This window comes from Notechis scutatus, chromosome 5, assembly GCF_049901735.1.
Source record: "Notechis scutatus isolate UNSWTSFEM ecotype Mainland chromosome 5, rNotScu1.2, whole genome shotgun sequence".
NCBI lineage: Eukaryota > Metazoa > Chordata > Lepidosauria > Squamata > Elapidae > Notechis > Notechis scutatus.
Window position 1 is genome coordinate 69,491,891 of NC_142013.1, and position 17,216 is coordinate 69,509,106.

At 35.8% G+C, this 17,216-nt stretch overlaps 1 protein-coding gene across 18 annotated transcripts in view; it reads left to right on the forward strand.

The window, feature by feature from the left end:
• MAP7D2 (MAP7 domain containing 2) overlaps positions 1–17,216 on the forward strand; it is a 77,626-nt gene that overhangs the window by 44,066 nt on the left and 16,344 nt on the right. For 10 of the 18 annotated variants that reach the window (XM_087966932.1, XM_026674916.2, XM_087966941.1 and 7 more), the window contains 6 exons: positions 421–543; positions 1,079–1,227; positions 6,714–6,835; positions 8,363–8,601; positions 8,989–9,115; positions 9,334–9,538. In XM_087966932.1, coding sequence (XP_087823058.1) covers positions 421–543; positions 1,079–1,227; positions 6,714–6,835; positions 8,363–8,601; positions 8,989–9,115; positions 9,334–9,538 — 965 coding nt within the window. The remainder of the gene's footprint in view (positions 1–420; positions 544–1,078; positions 1,228–6,713; positions 6,836–8,362; positions 8,602–8,988; positions 9,116–9,333; positions 9,539–17,216) is intronic. The other 8 variants (XM_087966933.1, XM_026674917.2, XM_087966942.1 and 5 more) reach the window with 2 other exon arrangements.

Sequence of the window (17,216 nt, forward strand, 5' to 3'; positions counted from 1 at the left end):
TATATAACCCAAATTTCAATGTATCTATCAAAGATGATAGAACATTTAATATTGTAGGTAAGAACTTAATTGGCTAACCATAAAATTATACTTTTGATTATTGTTTCATAAATTCAATTCATGAAGAAACTGTCAATCCTCTTTAGTAATAAAGTGTTTTGCCATTTATGTCTAATTCTAATAGATGCTAATACAGTAATTTAATATATTTATTTGATTGACCAAGACCTAATGTGGATTACACAATGAAACATTTTTTGTGGAAGAATTAAATTAAAGGTTTTGAATTTTAAAATATGTTTAGCTTTATTTTTTGTTGTAATTGTTTATTTCTTTTGTATATCTTGTTTATTTTTATGTTTAGTTGCACATTTTAAAAGTGGTTATTCTTTATTTTTTTCATTTGCTCCCATCCTTCAGCTCATCGCATGCACCTTAGTCCAGTGGAAAATTTTATCATTTCTCGACTATTGACTCCCACACAAGCTTCTTTAGCCAGAAGCAGAAGTACTTTAATGCTTTCTGAGAGGTATAATGATTCAGGTAAAGCTAATATCTTCAGGAATATTTTAGTTACTTAAAACAAATTTTCCCATAAAATAATGAATTTAAGGAGTCTAGAAGATTATTCATAAAACACACAGGGAGTTCAAAATATATGGGGTTCACCATGTTAACACTAAATGAAGGACTTAAAATGATTCATCTAGCCAGTGAAATTTTCATAGCTAAAACTATACTGGGGGTGATAGGTCTGTTTTCAACCTTACATGTCTATTCATTTGTTTAGGTTGTTACATTATATGTGTTCCTGATTTTACTAACTCATAGCAGTAATTTATTAGAAAATGAAGAATTTTGAATGTCCCAACACTTGCAAATAAAGTGCTTATATGCTTATGTGCTTAATGTTAAGTTGTTTGAGCAAAAATGTTATGGCTGTTTAAAATGGGAAGACCATTAATGCTTTGGGAAAGTATCTGTTTGGTTGTTTCTAATAAAATGATTCTTTCCTCTTTTCCTTGCTTTCTTTGTCTATGTCTCCTAATGAACTTGCTATTGTACTATAACTCTTTAGTATTCCATATCTGTCCTCGTGTAGCACCAGCCAGCCCTCTTAAAACTTCTTACAAGCCTTCCCCCACTCGAAGTGTGGAGAAAAAGAAAGCAGCATCTGCTTCCATGTCAGATTCAATGAAGGGAGCAAGTACAAGTGAAGTCTCACAGGTAGTTTTGAAAATTACTAACTCACATCTTTTTTAAAAAATAAACTTATATGTTGGTTTATATTTTGCTTCCCCAGGATAAAGATACAAATACAGATCTCTACTTTCTTTTCTTCAATCTTTCCCTAACAAAAATGTTAAGAAAGAATTCTTATATGAAGCATTCTTGCATTTGAAATGAACTGTTAGTATTTTTGGGATTTTGCTTTGTCTAATTATTGTTCTCTAGATATTGAGACATTCATAAAAGTAAAAAGCTCCTGATTATTATGTTGCATAAGGGTATCACAATTAGCTTGGCTATCTATTATAAGATATGGTTAAATAGAGGTGATTTTTTTCTTATTGTTGTATTATTCCACACACACTGTATAACATAATGCTTTCTCAGATTTTGTATCAATCATTCATTGACAACAATTTTGCAATTTATTGATACTTCATCAGAACTTAATACTGAAATTATATAAATATTTTAGCTGTTGATTAAAATAGTGGAAAGGCTATTGTTACACTCAGATTCCACTTGTGGGCTTTTGGTTTCCTCCTCTGAGAAGGGAGATTAATGACTAAATTAATGTTTGTTTTGATAATTACATTTGCAGGAGCTTCAATGAAATAAATGAAATATAAAGTTTAATTGTACATTGTTTACTTATTTTTAATTAATTAGGCTGCCTGATTCCAGTGTGACTCTGAATTCGTATAATATTAATTGATTGATTGATTGAATGAATGAATGAATGAATGAATTCTTTATTGGTCAAGTGTAATTAGACACACAAGGAATTTGTCTTGGTGCATATGCTTTCAGTGTACATAAAAAGAAAAGATACATTTGTCAAGAATCATAAGGTACAACACATCGGGTAGAAATATGCAATCAAATCATACTAGGAAACAGTCAATATAAATCGTAAGGATACAAGCAACAAGGTTACAGTCATACAGTCACAAGTGGAGGGGATGAGTGATAGGAGTGATGAGAAGATGAATAGTAATAGTAATACAGATTTTGTAAATAGTTTGACAGTGTTGAAGGAATTATTTGTTTAGCAGAGGGGTGGCATTCGGGGAAAAACTATTATTGTGTCTAGTTGTTCTGGTGTGCAGTGCTCTATAGTGTTGTTTTGAGGGAAGGAGTTGAAACAATTTGTGTCCAGTATGTGAGGGGTCTGTAAATATTTTCACAGCCCTCTTTTTGACTCATGCAGTATATAGGTCCTCAATGGAAGACAGGTTGGTAGTAATTGTTTTTTCTGCAGTCCTAATTATCCTCTGAAGTCTGTGTCTGTCCTGTTGGGTTGCAGAACCAAACCAGACAGTTACAGAGGTGCAGATGACACTCAATAATTCCTCTGTAGAACTGCATCAGCAGCTCCTTGGGCAGTTTGAGCTTTCTGAGTTGGTGCAGAAAGAACATTCTTTGTTGTGCTTTTTTGATAACGTTTTGATGTTAGGTGTCCATTTTAGGTCTTGAGATATGATGGAACCTAGAAATTTGAATGTCTCTACTGTTGATATTGTGTTGTCTTGTATTGTAAGAGGTGGTAGTATGGGAGGGTTTCTCCTAAAATCTACCACCATTTCTACGGTTTTGAGTGTGTCCAGTTCCAGATTGTTCCGGTTGCACCACAGAGCTAGTTGTTCAACCTCTTGTCTGTTTGTGGATTTATTGTTCTCCCAAATGAGACCAATTACTGTTGTATCATCTGCCTCATTGTACAGCATTCTGTCACCTTTTCTGTAGGCTTCCTCTTTGGAGCAATGTACCTGCTTAAGTTTAGCTGTGAACCAAGGTTTATTGTTATTCTATATTCACAAGTTCCTGGTCGGTACACATAGATCTTTACAGAAGCTGACATATGATGTTACAGTATTTGTGAGTTCATCTAAGTCTGCAGAGGTATCTTCGAAAACATTCCAATCAGTGCAATCAAGGCAAGCCTGTAGTTTTAGCTTTGCCTCCTCGATCCAAATCTTCACTGACTTAATTGTTGGTTTAATGGTTTTAAGTCTTTGTCTGTAAGCAGGTACAAGGTGAACCGTGCAGTGATAAGAGTGTCCCACAGCTGCACATGGTAAAGACCAATAAGCATCTTTTAGTATTATGTAGCAATGGTCTAAAGTATTTTTGCCTTTGGTGGGACAATTGACATGCTGAAAATATTTTGGAAGCTCTTTCCTTAAGTTGCCTTTGTTAAAATCTCCTAAAATGATGGGAAGAGAATCTGAGTATTTGGCTTCAGCCTCCATGAACTGGTCAGCTAGAGTTCATAATGTCTTGTTTACACAAGCTTGTGGGGGAACATACACAGCTATTAGGAGAAATGAGGAGAACTCACATAGAGAATAAAATGGTTTATAGTTGATAAATAAAACTCTTAAGTTTTCATCACAGAACTTATATATTATAGTTATATCCTGAGACCAGCTGTTGTTAATATATAAACATAACCCTCGTCCCTTCTTTTTACCTGATGACTCTGCAATTCTATCTGCTCTTATTATCTGAAACCCTGGGATATTCATGCTGTTGTCATCAATTTCCTCATTTAGCCAGGTTTTAGTAAAGCAGAGAGCTGCTGAGTTGTAAAAATCAGAATTGCATCTATTTAAAAGGAGTATTTCATCCATCTTATTAGCAAGTGAATGTAAATTAGTCAAAAAGATTGAAGGGAGAGGGGTCCCCCCCCCATTCCTTAGTATATTCAAAATTCCTGCTCTTTTACCTTGTCTCCTTCTCTGCCATTTCTTTCTCTGTTGGTTTGTTGTAATCCATCGGTCCGGGGAGTTTGCTTCTTCCTGAGTTAGAATCTCTTCCTTGTTTATAAAGACAGGGGTGGGGTGAGGACACAGAAAGCTGCTCTTTAAAGAAACATTGCTTAATACTTAGCAGATGGTCTCATGAGTATGAAATCTGTAGTGAATCGCAGAGAATAATAAAAAATAAAGTAACCATTAGAGAGTATTTCACCGAGGCAGCCGTTGGCGGCCCCATAACAAAATTATAAGCTTTTTTGTATATAATTTTTATTAAAACTTTTAAAGAAGATAGATACTAATACAAACATAATATAAAGTAAGAAAGCAAAAAGAAAAAAACAATCAAAGAAAAAAAATACAATCAAGGAATTGAAGAAAAATAAAGAAAAATTTTATATATATATATATATAGTATCTCTGTACACATAGTTAACTTGCCACAGTAATCATATATTGGAATAATCATCCCTGGTTTTTTTCTATTCATTAATCCTAAAAGGAAGAATTCTGGTTTCAATTGAATATTGATCTTTAAAATCCTTTATATCAAAGTGTGCATTTGAATCCATTTTTTAGCTTTTTTGCAAGTCTACCAAGCATGATATATGTCACAAAACCATGAGCTCTAAAATAAAACCATGTACCATGCAAAGAACCCACACACATTCTAGTCCAAGACTAGGCTAAAAATGAGATTTTAAGGAAATATTTTGAAAAAGTTTAGATGAATCTCTGGGAGAGAATGTTCTTCCACAGGGCAGGTACTGCAACAGAAGACATGTTTCGTAAGTCTCATCAAATAGCACCGTTTAAGAGATGGGACCTGAAACATGCTAACTGTCTGATCATACAGGATGAGTAAAACCTATGGACAGAAGATGGCTCATATAACCAGACCCTACGAACAATTTTAGGTCATAATTCAGATTTTGAACTGTACCCAGAAACTCAGTGCAGCTCATGAAGCAGTAGTTTTACTTGGACTGGTATGCCCATAATTGCCAAAAATGCTTTATTCTGGACTAGCTGTAATTTCAAATTGCTTTCCAAGGGCAACTCCATGTAGAACCACATTGGTTTAATGTAGGGTTTGTAAATAGCCATCTTGAAAGTTTTACTTAAACTTAAGATGAGCTGTTTGTAATTCGCATTTCATTTTCATAATAGTTTAAAGGAATCATCAAGTCCAGTCTCCTAGCCATTTATTGAGGCAACCCAGAATCTGATAGCCTTAACAGAGATCTGCTTAGCCATTGGTGGAAAACTGGATAAATTGCAATGAAGAAAAAAGAAGAAAATGTGCTCCTATTCTTTTTGTTTCTGTTCTTCCCTTGGCTTGTACATCTAAGACATTAAACCACTATTTATATTGAGCAAAGTAGGCAGCAACATACTTTGACTCCTGTCATCTTTCTCTAACTGGGAAATTATTAGGCACGGGAGTTGTACTGTACTGATAGCAGGTCTCTACTAGAAAATGGCTTGTATATGATAATTCTTTTCCATTTGTTGGACTACTTGGTTCATCATTTGGGCTAACTGGTTCATTTGGATTGCTACTTAATTCTGATACTGTGACAACTATTGTAAATCTCACATAGTCAAAAGTAAGTACCTTAATAACCAGATTGGTTCCTTATCAAAATAACAATAAGGTGGAAATCATCCCTCCTATTCAAAAGAGAGAAATATCATTGCTTCATTTGGGTAGGAGAAAGAGGTACAAATTCATATGTTGGTTTCACTATAAACAGGACTTGTATTTGATGCACAGCAGTTATACTTACTTTCATAATACTTTATAACAATACTTCAGTTCACAGTAAATCTATTTTTAAGTTTTTGAATCTTTGGAAACTATTCTTTAAGGTTTTTTTTTCTAGTTGGTCAAGGAAATCCTGACAAATATTGGAGTAAGACACTGGTAGTTTAGTGAGCTGTCTGTGGAATTGCTGAAGTGTTGTAGTCATTGTGTAGAATAGAATAGAATAGAATAGAATAGAATAGAATAGAATAGAATAGAATAGAATAGAATAGAATAGAATAGAATAGAATAGAATAGAATAGAATAGAATAGAATAGAATACTTTATTGGCCAAGTATGATTGGACACACAAGGAATTTGTCTTGATGTAAATACTCTCAGTATACATGAAAGAAAAGATACATTCGTCAGGAGTTGAGAATCATAAGGTACAACACTTAATGATCCTTCTCGAGCTGTTTTTTCTGGAGTGATAATGGTTAAGCAATGAAAACTGAACCGAAAGGATTCTGGAACTAGGTATTTTCTGGTAGTGCACACTTGGCTTGACTTGGCATCAGACTCACTGATAAGGTTTGGGGTTTGATTAAAACCTGTATAGCAAACAAGAATGAAGACACAATATATGATTGTCCTCTGGGAGTATAAAGGACTTTTATGCTTTCAGGTATTTAAACTTAAGGTTTCTTCCTACTCAATTAATGGATGCATGAATGGTCTTGCAGGCTTGATTTTGGTACCATACAGTATGCACAAAGGAAAATAAGTTAAAAAGTTCTTAAAGCTCAAGAGTTTGGATAGTGAATATACAAATTTCAAACACGTGATATTTTCTTATGCAAAAGGCAGGTCTATGTATGTATATTTATACAGGAATATATGTGTGTGCTTATATCTACACAAACATACTGAATAATTGTTTTTCTCAGATTATCAAATTATATTATCTTTTTAAGCATGAGAAGAAAAAGAAACAATCAACAACACTTGGCACATTATCTGGTTTTGGATCTCCTTTAAAAAAATCTGAATCTCCAGCAGCTGTATCTAAACAATCAGCTTCACCCACAACTCCAAAGTAAGAATGTTTTGCAAATTTTCATTGTCCTCTGAGTAACTTTAAATGTACACAGTTTTTATTTTACAATGTATTGTTTTCATCATGCAGAATAAAACTTTTTTTTTCTGTGAAATGATCTGCATTCTTGTTGCTCAAGTTTATGCTTGATAGATTTATACTGACAAAATAGCAGCAGCAGATACAGGTACTAAGCAGATACAGGTGTTATTTCTAGTTTTGGCTCTACAAATGCAAGCCAAACTATATAGGTAACACATAAATCTTGCCAGTGAGATTGTCCTGACTCCCAAAAGTATTCAGTCACTTTGCTTAACAAGGGTTTTCCGAACCATTCCACCTGATAGAAGTCAAATTTTCCCTCTTCAAAATGACATTGGCAGTAGCAATTATATTTAAAATAATGCCTTCTTTCATTTTTTCTTCTGTCCATGATTGCTTTAGCCAATCTCTCAACCTTGCCCTTGTCTCCCAAAATGTTGCTATTGAAATTATTGGTTACGTTCTCATCATCTTTTGTCACAGTCACCTCTATTAAGGCTATAGACAACTATATACACTTAGGATTCTTACTTAGATTATGTTAAGAAATCCTTAATTTAAATTCAAAGGTGGCACATGGTTGTGCTTAAAGTAAAGAAAGGAAAGTGATGGAAATAACATGGGAAGGGTAGGAGACATGTTGGACATTCACATCTTTAATTCAAGGACACAGCAGTTGTCCACTCTTGCTCCTGATTTTCCTGTGCTGTTTTCCTCCTTTCCCTTTAGCTATTATCACATACAACATTGGCTTTTACCTATTCTCTACATGCCAGAACATGCCTGCTTGAACCAAACCTAGGTGTTTGGGATCTGTCCCAAACACCTGAAGTGGTTATTGTGTGCACAGGTTTCTTCCCGAATTATGTTTATAATTATATTAGTGCAACTAATCCCATCATAAGAAAATAACTTTGAATTATGCTATACTGTATTGAAGAGACTACATAGAAGCATAATTGTTTAGATGTGAAATTAGCCTTAAAGAGTAAAAATACATAGTTTTTTGACATTTATAGATACCACACAGATATCACTTGGAATTTCCTTTAACCATAGTTTCAGAACTGATTTGCAGAGCTGACCATGGTGCTTCAATTAGAAAATGACCTATTCACTACCAAGATTGCATGAATTAGCTGTGCAATTCTTTAGATTCCCCCCTCCTATTTTTTCTTCCGTTAATGCTGTTGATGGTCATGGTATAGCTAAATTGTTTGACGACATAATATTGTTTTATCTGTTCTTAAATGAATTGTTAATTCCATTTTATATAAACTGACTGCAACTATTCTGTATTGTCCTTTTGTAAAAAAAAATACAAAACCAACTCAATTCTATCTTCCCTTGTGTTATTTTGTAGCTTAATGTTTCATACATAACCTGATATAAGACTGAGAAAAACAGCCAAGGCTATGATTAATTATTATTGGCTTGATTTTGTTTTATAAGGCAAAACTGAATTATTTGAAATCTATATTTTAGGTCAGTCTCAAAGACTTATCCACAGTCTCCCAAAACTAATAAAACATATCCAGCTTCTCCCATGAAAAATCGTACAACTTCAAACTTGAAACAAGAAACTCCTAAAAAAAGAACAACAAAAACAGTTAAAGACAGCCAGCAGGAGAATATTAGTCAGAGAACTAAAGCATCACCAGTTGAAACTATAAATCAGTCTAGTGCTGAAAAATCTTCTATAGGAAAAATTGAAAACATTGAAGGTAGATTCTCATTTATTTGCCTTTGCTTCTAAAACAATTCTTTGTTATACATTAGTTCAGTTGACTATTATTTTACATAATTAGTCTGTCACTAATATTTGGGGGGAGAGGTGTTAACTTTACCATCAACAGTGATTTTGTTCTGTATCCCTTAGAAATTATTAACAAAATCTTGTTAAGGAAGGTAAACTATGAAGATAGCATCTCGGAGATTAACATTAATTAAAATCAAGAATGCATATTTATAAATATTATAATAACACATGTTTCTGTAGTTTCATTGAGTAGAACATTCAGCCATCAGAGTAATATTGTGTGCCTTTCTACTGCACATATAACTTGTTTCCTGCCTACAGACTAATATTCAATTCAAGAACATATTTTTAGGGAAACATGTGGCAGGGACTACTGATGCTGAAGAAGCAACTAGAATTCTGGCAGAGAAGAGACGTCAGGCTCGACTTCAGAAAGAACAAGAAGAAAAGGAAAGGCAAGAAAGACAAAAACTTGAAAGGTATCCTGCTCTCCCTGCATCAATAACTATAACCTCTTAGTTATTGTGCAGACATGTGCAAGTTAAGGGTATATGCTTCACATATTTAATTAGAAATATGCAATGCATCTCTTTATACTCTTCAAGTTCTGTTACCTTCTTATTTGGAGCTAGTTCTTAATGATATAAATATTTAATAGAACATAAATGTACTCCCAACAATATATTGTGTTTTGAAGGCTAGAACAAGAAGAGCTGAAAAGAAAAGCTGAGGAAGAGAGGATTCTACTGGAAAAAAAGGATCGTAAAAGAGAAGAGGAAAGGAAATTGGAAGAGGAATTAGCAAAAAGAAAAGCAGAAGATGAAACAAGAAAAAGAGCTGAAGAAGAATGCAAACTGAGAGAAAAGCAAGAAAAGGAATTACAAGCTATGCTTGAGATACAGGTGTGGTGATCTGATGGTTCAGAGCATGTATTTCTCTTTATTTACAAGATGCGACATTTTATATAATGAACTGAATATTCAGAAATTAAGCTGTTCTAAAATATAATAAATCCAGACTAAGAAACTATAATTTCTTTTAATTTTCCTACTACATAAATCCTTATTCTTAGGTATATGATCCATAACAATTTTTATGTATCATATCGGTATTTATTTAATACTAGAAATTTAATATTGTAGTTGGATCAAATTACGTGGTGTATTACAGATTCTGAATGTAACAGAATGAAATATATGACAAATTATATAGAAAACACTGAACCTTTGATATTATTTGCATTCTTATTTAAATAGCAAGTTGTCTTAATGCTATCAAAATGTCTATGCCTGGATACAGTTCAAATGTCTGTCTTTTGAAATTGCCTTGACAGATCAGACCCTATGTTTAAATGTTTTAATCCTCCTAGATCCTATTGAATCAGTAGGCAAAGACTATAGTTTATACATCAAAGGACACATTTTTTTCCTCTCTGGATTCTTCAGGTTAAGCCATAGAAGAGTCTCTCCTTTCCATTGTGCTATATTTTGGGGGAAACTAATGGCACAGATATGTGTTTCCCTATATTTATTTATTTATTTGATTTGCCAATTGTTTACAAGATAATAAGTATAAGTGTATACATAGTTGTGAATACATGAAATGGGTACATATAAGAAAAATAAAAGAATAAGAGAAACAATAGGACAGGGACAGTAGGCACGATGGTGCGCTTATGCACGCCCCCTACAGACCTCTTAGGAAAGGGGTGAGGTCAATAGTAGACAGTCTAAGGTTAAAGTTTTTGGGGTTTGGGGAAGAGACTACAGAGTCGGGTAGACATTGACCACTCTATTGCTGAAGTCGTATTTCCTGCAATCAAGTTTGGTGCGGTTTACTTTGAGTTTGTATCTATTGTGTGCTCTTGTGTTGTTATGGTTGAAGCTGAAGTATTCATTGACAGGTAGGACATTGCAATGTATGATTTTATATACCATGCTTAAGTCAGACCGAAGACGGCGTAATTCAAGGTTTTCTAGTTTTAGAATTTCAAGTCTGGTGGCATAAGGTATTCTACAACGAGTAGAAGAGTGGAGAACTCTTCTTGTGAAATATTTCTGGACTTTCTCAATTGTGCTAATATCAGATACGAAATGAGGGTTCCAGGCTGATGAACTGTATTCGAGTATTGGTCTAGCAAATGTTTTGTATGCTCTGGTTAGTAGTGTGATATTACCAGAGAAAAAACTACGTAGGATTAGGTTAACAACTCTTAATGCCTTTTTAGCTATGTAGTTGCAGTGGGCTCTAGCACTTAGATCATTAGAGGTGAGTATTCCAAGGTCCTTTACAGAGCTTGGGTCATCAACAAGATCTTGACTATTCAGCTTGTATTTTATTTTCTGATTTTTTTGCCAATATGTAAGACAGAGCATTTATTTGTTGAGATTTGAAGTTGCCATTTGTTTGACCATTCAGATACATAGTCAAGATCTTTTGTAGGGTAGCAGTATTGTCTGTGGTATTGAACAGCTTTACCTCATCAGTGAAGAGAACGCAATTGCTCTTAATATGATCACAGAGGTCGTTTATGTAGAGTATGAAGAGAGTTGGTCCTAGAACACTGCCCTGGGGGACACCACTATTGACAGGTACTGGATTTGATAGGACGCTCCCGATTTTGACCATTTGTTGTCTGTTTGACAGGAATGCTTCTATCCAGTTATTCAGTTGTCCAGAGATACCATAGGATTTTATTTTTAGGAGTAGTTTGTCGTGTACCACTGAATCAAAGGCTTTACAGAAGTCTATGTAGATTGCGTCTATTGCTTTGCCCTAGTCGAGTTGTGTCGTCCATATGTTTTTGCAGTGTAAGAGTTGCAGATTACAGGATAGTTTTTCTGAAACCAAATTGTTTATTGGAGAGTAGGTTGTTTGTCTCTAAGTGGAGGATGATGGATTGGTTAATAATTGATTCCATGACTTTACAGGTGACGCAGCATAAGGAGATTGGCCTGTAATTTTCAACTAGGCTTGGGTCTCCCTTTTTGAAGATGGGGATGACTGTGGCTTGTGACCATAGGTTAGGCAAGGAGCTGGTCCTGAAAGATTTTTCAAAGATTATGCTTAGAGGTTTGGCTATGGCAGTGGATAGCTTTCTTAAGAAGTAGGCACATATTCCATCCGGTCCAATAGATAGAGATGGTTTTAGATTGCGTAGTGATTTTCGACATTGTCTTCTGTGAAATCGATATGTATTAGATCATTGTTGTTATCTGTGGTACGGCTAGGAAATACTGGGCATGATCCATTGCTGTTTACAAATACTGAGCCGAACAATGTGTTAAAGATGTTGGCTTTAATGGTGTCGTCGTTGCAGTCTTTACCATCAGGTCCTATCAAGGGAGGGATGGACCTTGAGTCTTTTAGTTTGTTGTTTACAAAATTGTAAAAAGCTCGGGTGGAATTGGTGCTTAGAAGGTTTTCCTCTTGTTTAATGTGATAATTGGTGCATTCAGTCTTTATCTGGTGGCATAAATTTTTGTATCGGTTTTTGAAATTGGCAACGTGACCAGATTTGTTTTTCCGCCAGAGTGATCTCTTTTTGGATTGAAGTTTCCTTATTGATATGGGTAATCTGCTTTTTTGTTTTGTTTTGGGAGTTGTTGTTGGAACATATAGTTTGATGACTCTTTTGACTTCAAGTAAAAATATGTTGTAATGGTCTTCAACGGTATTGCATCCAGTGAATAGAGATTGCCAATCAAGGGATGAGAGATCGTTGTCTATAAGATCATAGTTGCCTTTTTTGAAGTTACAATAGGGGATTACATCATTGTGGTGATTTTTGTGTGGATGTATGTTGAACATCCACACAAAATACTATAATACTATAAATAATTACTATATGCAGTAATTATAAATTATAAAATAATTACTATATGCAGTAATTACCGGGCAGGTAATGGGAATATGTTCATTATTTTCACAGATGCTTGTTCAGTGCTCACAAAGGTATGCACATAATGCTAGCAGAGAATTTGAATCAAATTCTAGAACTCTGTTTCAGAAAAACACACTCAAATTTGGAACTGAATGTGTTGGGTCAGGATTTCATTTATAGTTTCTGTTGCAAGAATTTTTATGACACTGGGTTGCATGCCTGATGCTTATGCCCCTGCAAAGACCCCAATCAATTGGTTACCACCAGATGGAGAAAAAGAGGAAGCCCCCCCGCCCCCCACCCCCCAAAAAAACTGGCACCAAACATTTCAGGAAAATCTGAAAAACCAACATTAAAAACATCAGCCTTAAATGGAAGGATGCGAGACTAAAGCTGCGGCCTGAAAATTGTGGAGTATGCTTGTAGCCCAATGTGCTTAGCACAGGATCATAGTAGTAGTAATAATAATAATTAATTTTAAATTAATAGTTAATAATAAATAGTAATAGGAGCCCTTGAAGCAATACACAAAGGGTTGCCTAAATACATGTAGATTTTGAACTTATCAGACCTGAATAGTCCTACTTTGCAAAAAAAAAAAAAAAAAAAAAAACACCTTACTTGGAACTGCCTATATACTGAGACATTACCTTAACAGCTCTTAGGTCTTTGGTTAGGAGATGAACTGTTAAGTTTTTACGAGTCTCAGACCATGAATCGAATTGAAGATTAAATCTATGACAACAACAACAACAATAATAAATCATCCCATTGTTATGGGGCGGGGGGGAGAAGAGCCTGATTCAAAACCCATTTAACTATGGTAAAAACACATCAAGTGAATTCTATGCCAGATCAAGTGTTGCCTGGCTCAATAAGACTCGATTGAATACTATGGCTTCTGGGTGTTCAATGAAAAATATGCCCCAGGGTTCAGCTCCCTCTGCTAGGCAACCATGGCATGGAGTTGACAGGTGACTGGAAGACAAATGAAAAAAATGAAAAATCTGGTCAAAGAAGAAAGTTACTCAATTATGGAAAATCTGAGCCAACAAAGCATGGATTTCAAAAGCACATGTTCAAGATTTGAAAAGAGAATCACCTGGAAATGGAAATCAATGAACAAAGACTTATGGACCAGAAGTGGGTTATTTTGAAGCACAAGCTCTTCACTAATGCAGAATTCCAAGAGATTGCTAGCAGAGTAGTGCAAGATCAAAGCTCAAGTGTAACTGATCATAGAGATAATTTAGAAGTGGAGTAACAAGTAGTGGAGAAAAGGAAGGAAATCAGAGAAGTGGATGAGGAACAAGATGCAAGAATTGGATTAGATTTTGAAGAACCAACAGCCAGAGCTAAACTAGGCTGAGAAAATTAAGACTCAAATGGAAAACGTGGGAAAAAATCAATTGCCAAAACTGAATCAAGTTAGTAGGAGAAATTTGGCTAAATTATTGAAGAATATGAATGAAGCTGCCCAGATTATTCCAACAGAAACATTAGGTCAAAGAAACCAGCTAATGTATGCAACAGCTTATGTTACTACTGAAGAATTAGGCTTGAAAATTGGAAAGAATAAAGCAATTATGAAGGCAAACCAAAGTGGAAAATCTGTCTGGAGTTAAAAATAAAGAAAATTAGATTGGATTTAAGCTGTGGGATTCAGCACCTATTTGGGAGAACTGTTTGTTATCTTTCTGAGGAGTTCGGAGAACCGGTTGTTGGAAGAAATCTCCTATTGTTTTCCCCCCCATTTTACAGGGCTAATCTTGGCAGGAAGGCAGAAAGGAAACATTCTGGTGTTGTTTCTAGCCTAATCCTTATCTTTATTGCCCTGCTTACAGAAACTGCCTCTCTGGTTAAGGTTTATTACATTGTAACAACTAATGGTTCTTGCCAGAGCCTGAACTTTTCAGAGTTTTTGTTTTCTTTGCTGGTACTTGGCTTTTCTTTGCTTTATTAGGGGCTTGACTTTCTTCAAGGGGAAGGGTTGTTTTAAGCTTTTTACACTGCTTTACAGGTTCCTGGCACTACCTTTTTGGGGTGTACTTCCAAGAGGCAGGATACAAGCTTGGCACTCTGTCTGATTTTTTTTTTACTGCCTTTCTGGGGGCATGTGATCTTTCCTTAAATCTGGATGATTTCCTTAGGATATCTTGTGAGGTGAGTGAGACCAGCTGGTATCTTTAAGTAATGCAAATGGATCTAAGGATTGCTTTTCCTGGGTGTGAAAGGGTGCTTTGTCAGTTCACTGAGCACAGGAGTCTCTTGTCTATAGGAATTCTTCAATCATCCAGGTCATGGCTGTCCCAAAAGTGTTTTTTTCAAGAGGCAACTGGGCTTTCTTGGTTTCCAGAAAGTCCAGTTGCCTCTTGAAAAAGCATCTTTGGGACAGCAGTCTTTTGCATTGCTTTGGAGTGGCCAAGGCACATGATTGCTCACTGATAGTAAGATTTAAAAAAAAAAAAAAAAACGGGGTGTGGATCCTCCAATTCATTTCGGTTTTCTCTCATGATAATAAGGCTTAGTAACATGGCACCAGGGTTGAAGTTTATTTGGATATCTATGGCATGTACTAATTTTATTGTGATCCTGCAAAGCTTGGGAGACTTGAACCTGGGTCCCCTATATAATTTGTTAATTTGTCTCTTTAGCTTGGTATATTATAGCCCAAATATGCCCGCCCACTTTCTGGAGAGCTTAAATGACCTCTCTGCTAAAGAGTTCACTTTATGAGCAAGAATTGGATGCTGATAGTTATCATTGCATTTTAACTATTTTAATTCCTCAAGGTATTTTGGCACCATGTCTGATTTGTAAGTCTGACTTGCAGATATTTCTAATCTAATGATTGGTATTTAAGGTAGCTTTTTGCAAGTTTTTTGTATTTTTGTACAGGTAATCCTTGACTTACAACAGTTCATTTAATGATCGAAGTTACAATGGCACTGAAAAAAGTGACTTATGAATTTTTCACTCTTACAATCGTTGCAGCATCCCCATGGTAACTTGGATCGAAAGACAAGAAAACTAATGACAATGCAGCATGCTCTGCATCCAAAAAGTGATATTGATCTATTACACTTTGCCTAGATCTTAGGGTGGCAAAGGACTCTTCCAGATGAAACAAACCACAGAAGAGGAAAAACATTACTTAAATCAGGGATCCCCAACCTTTTCGACGCCGCGGCCCGGTTCCGGCGTCAGCTGGGCGCCGGCCCGGTTCCGGTAGTCAGCTGGCGCCGCCATCTTTTTGACGAAAAATCACTTCCGGTGACGTCACGAAGTGATTTTTCGTCAAATAGCGGCGCCAGCGCTCAGTGAAGCTTTTCGGGTAGAAATGGCTTTCTACCCGGAAAAGCTCACCAGCGGCCCGCCATCTTTTTGACAAAAATTGCTTTTTTACCAAAAGATGGCGGCGCCCAGCAACCAGCGGCCCGGTAAGGCTTGTTCACGGCCCGGTACCGGTCCAGCGGACCGGCGGTTGGGGACCCCTGACTTAAATGACTACATTAAAAAAGCGAAAGAGCCTTTGCTAAAGGAGGTGAACAAGAGAAACCTCTTGAAAACTATGAGATTGAAAGAAGAATATTGAAAGGAAACAATTGAGCATCAAGTTTCTAACTGGAAAACGAAACCTATGCACAGTCAATAGCTGAAAGGAATTGAAGGAAAGGTAGATACAAAGCTAACATGGAGATGATTGAGATCAGGCATGCTGAAGAAAGAAACTGAAGGCTTCCTTTTGGCTGCCCAAGAACAAGCCCTGCAGACCAGTTCCATGAAAGCAAAAATTCAACATGTCAGTAACAACAGCAAATGTCGCTTATGCAATGAGAAAGATGAAATAATGGATTGTCTTATCAGTGGCTGCAGAAAAATCTCACAAACTGATTAACTACAATGTCATGATCGAGTTGCCAAAATCATACATTGGAAGTTTTGCCAGAAGTCTGAGTATTCGAATGCAGTCAATTTGGGAACACCAAATTGACAAATCTCTTGAGAATGAGCAGACCAAGAACTTGGGGGACTTTTGAATTCAAACAGACAGACATCTGGCCCACGGCATCCCTGACATCACTATTGTGGAAAAGAAAAAAGTCTGGTTCATTGATATTGCAATACCGGGTGATTGAAGAGAAACTGAAGAGAAACAACCAGAAAAATAACAAAGTACCATGATTTGCAAATTGAAGTTGGCCAATTGTGGAGGAAGAAATCAATGGTTATACCAACAGTAATAGGAGTTCTTGGAGCAATACTCAAGACATTGAAATTTTGAACTTATTAGATCTGAATATTCTGACTTTTCAAAAAACCACCTTACTCAGAACTTCCTAGGTACTCAAACATTATCTTAATAGCTCTTAGGTCCTTGGTTAGGATTTGAACTAATGTTTTTTACCAGTTCCAGACTGTGAATTGAATTGAAGATTAAATCAATACTAATAATAATGCTGTGCTTCCCTGAAAACAAGACCCAGGTTTTTTTTCTTTTAGGCTTGAAAATAAGCACTTGGGAGAGGGATTTGTGGAATACTGCCGCATCACTGATGAACCAGGCCAGAAAATTCTTGACACTTCCCCAGGAATGCCGGGGTGTCGGGTGAGAGGGACAGACAGGGATAATCCATCCCAGCGCTCACTCTGTTTTGTTTAAAGGGATCCTTCAGGAGAGAGGTAGCGGCTTGATA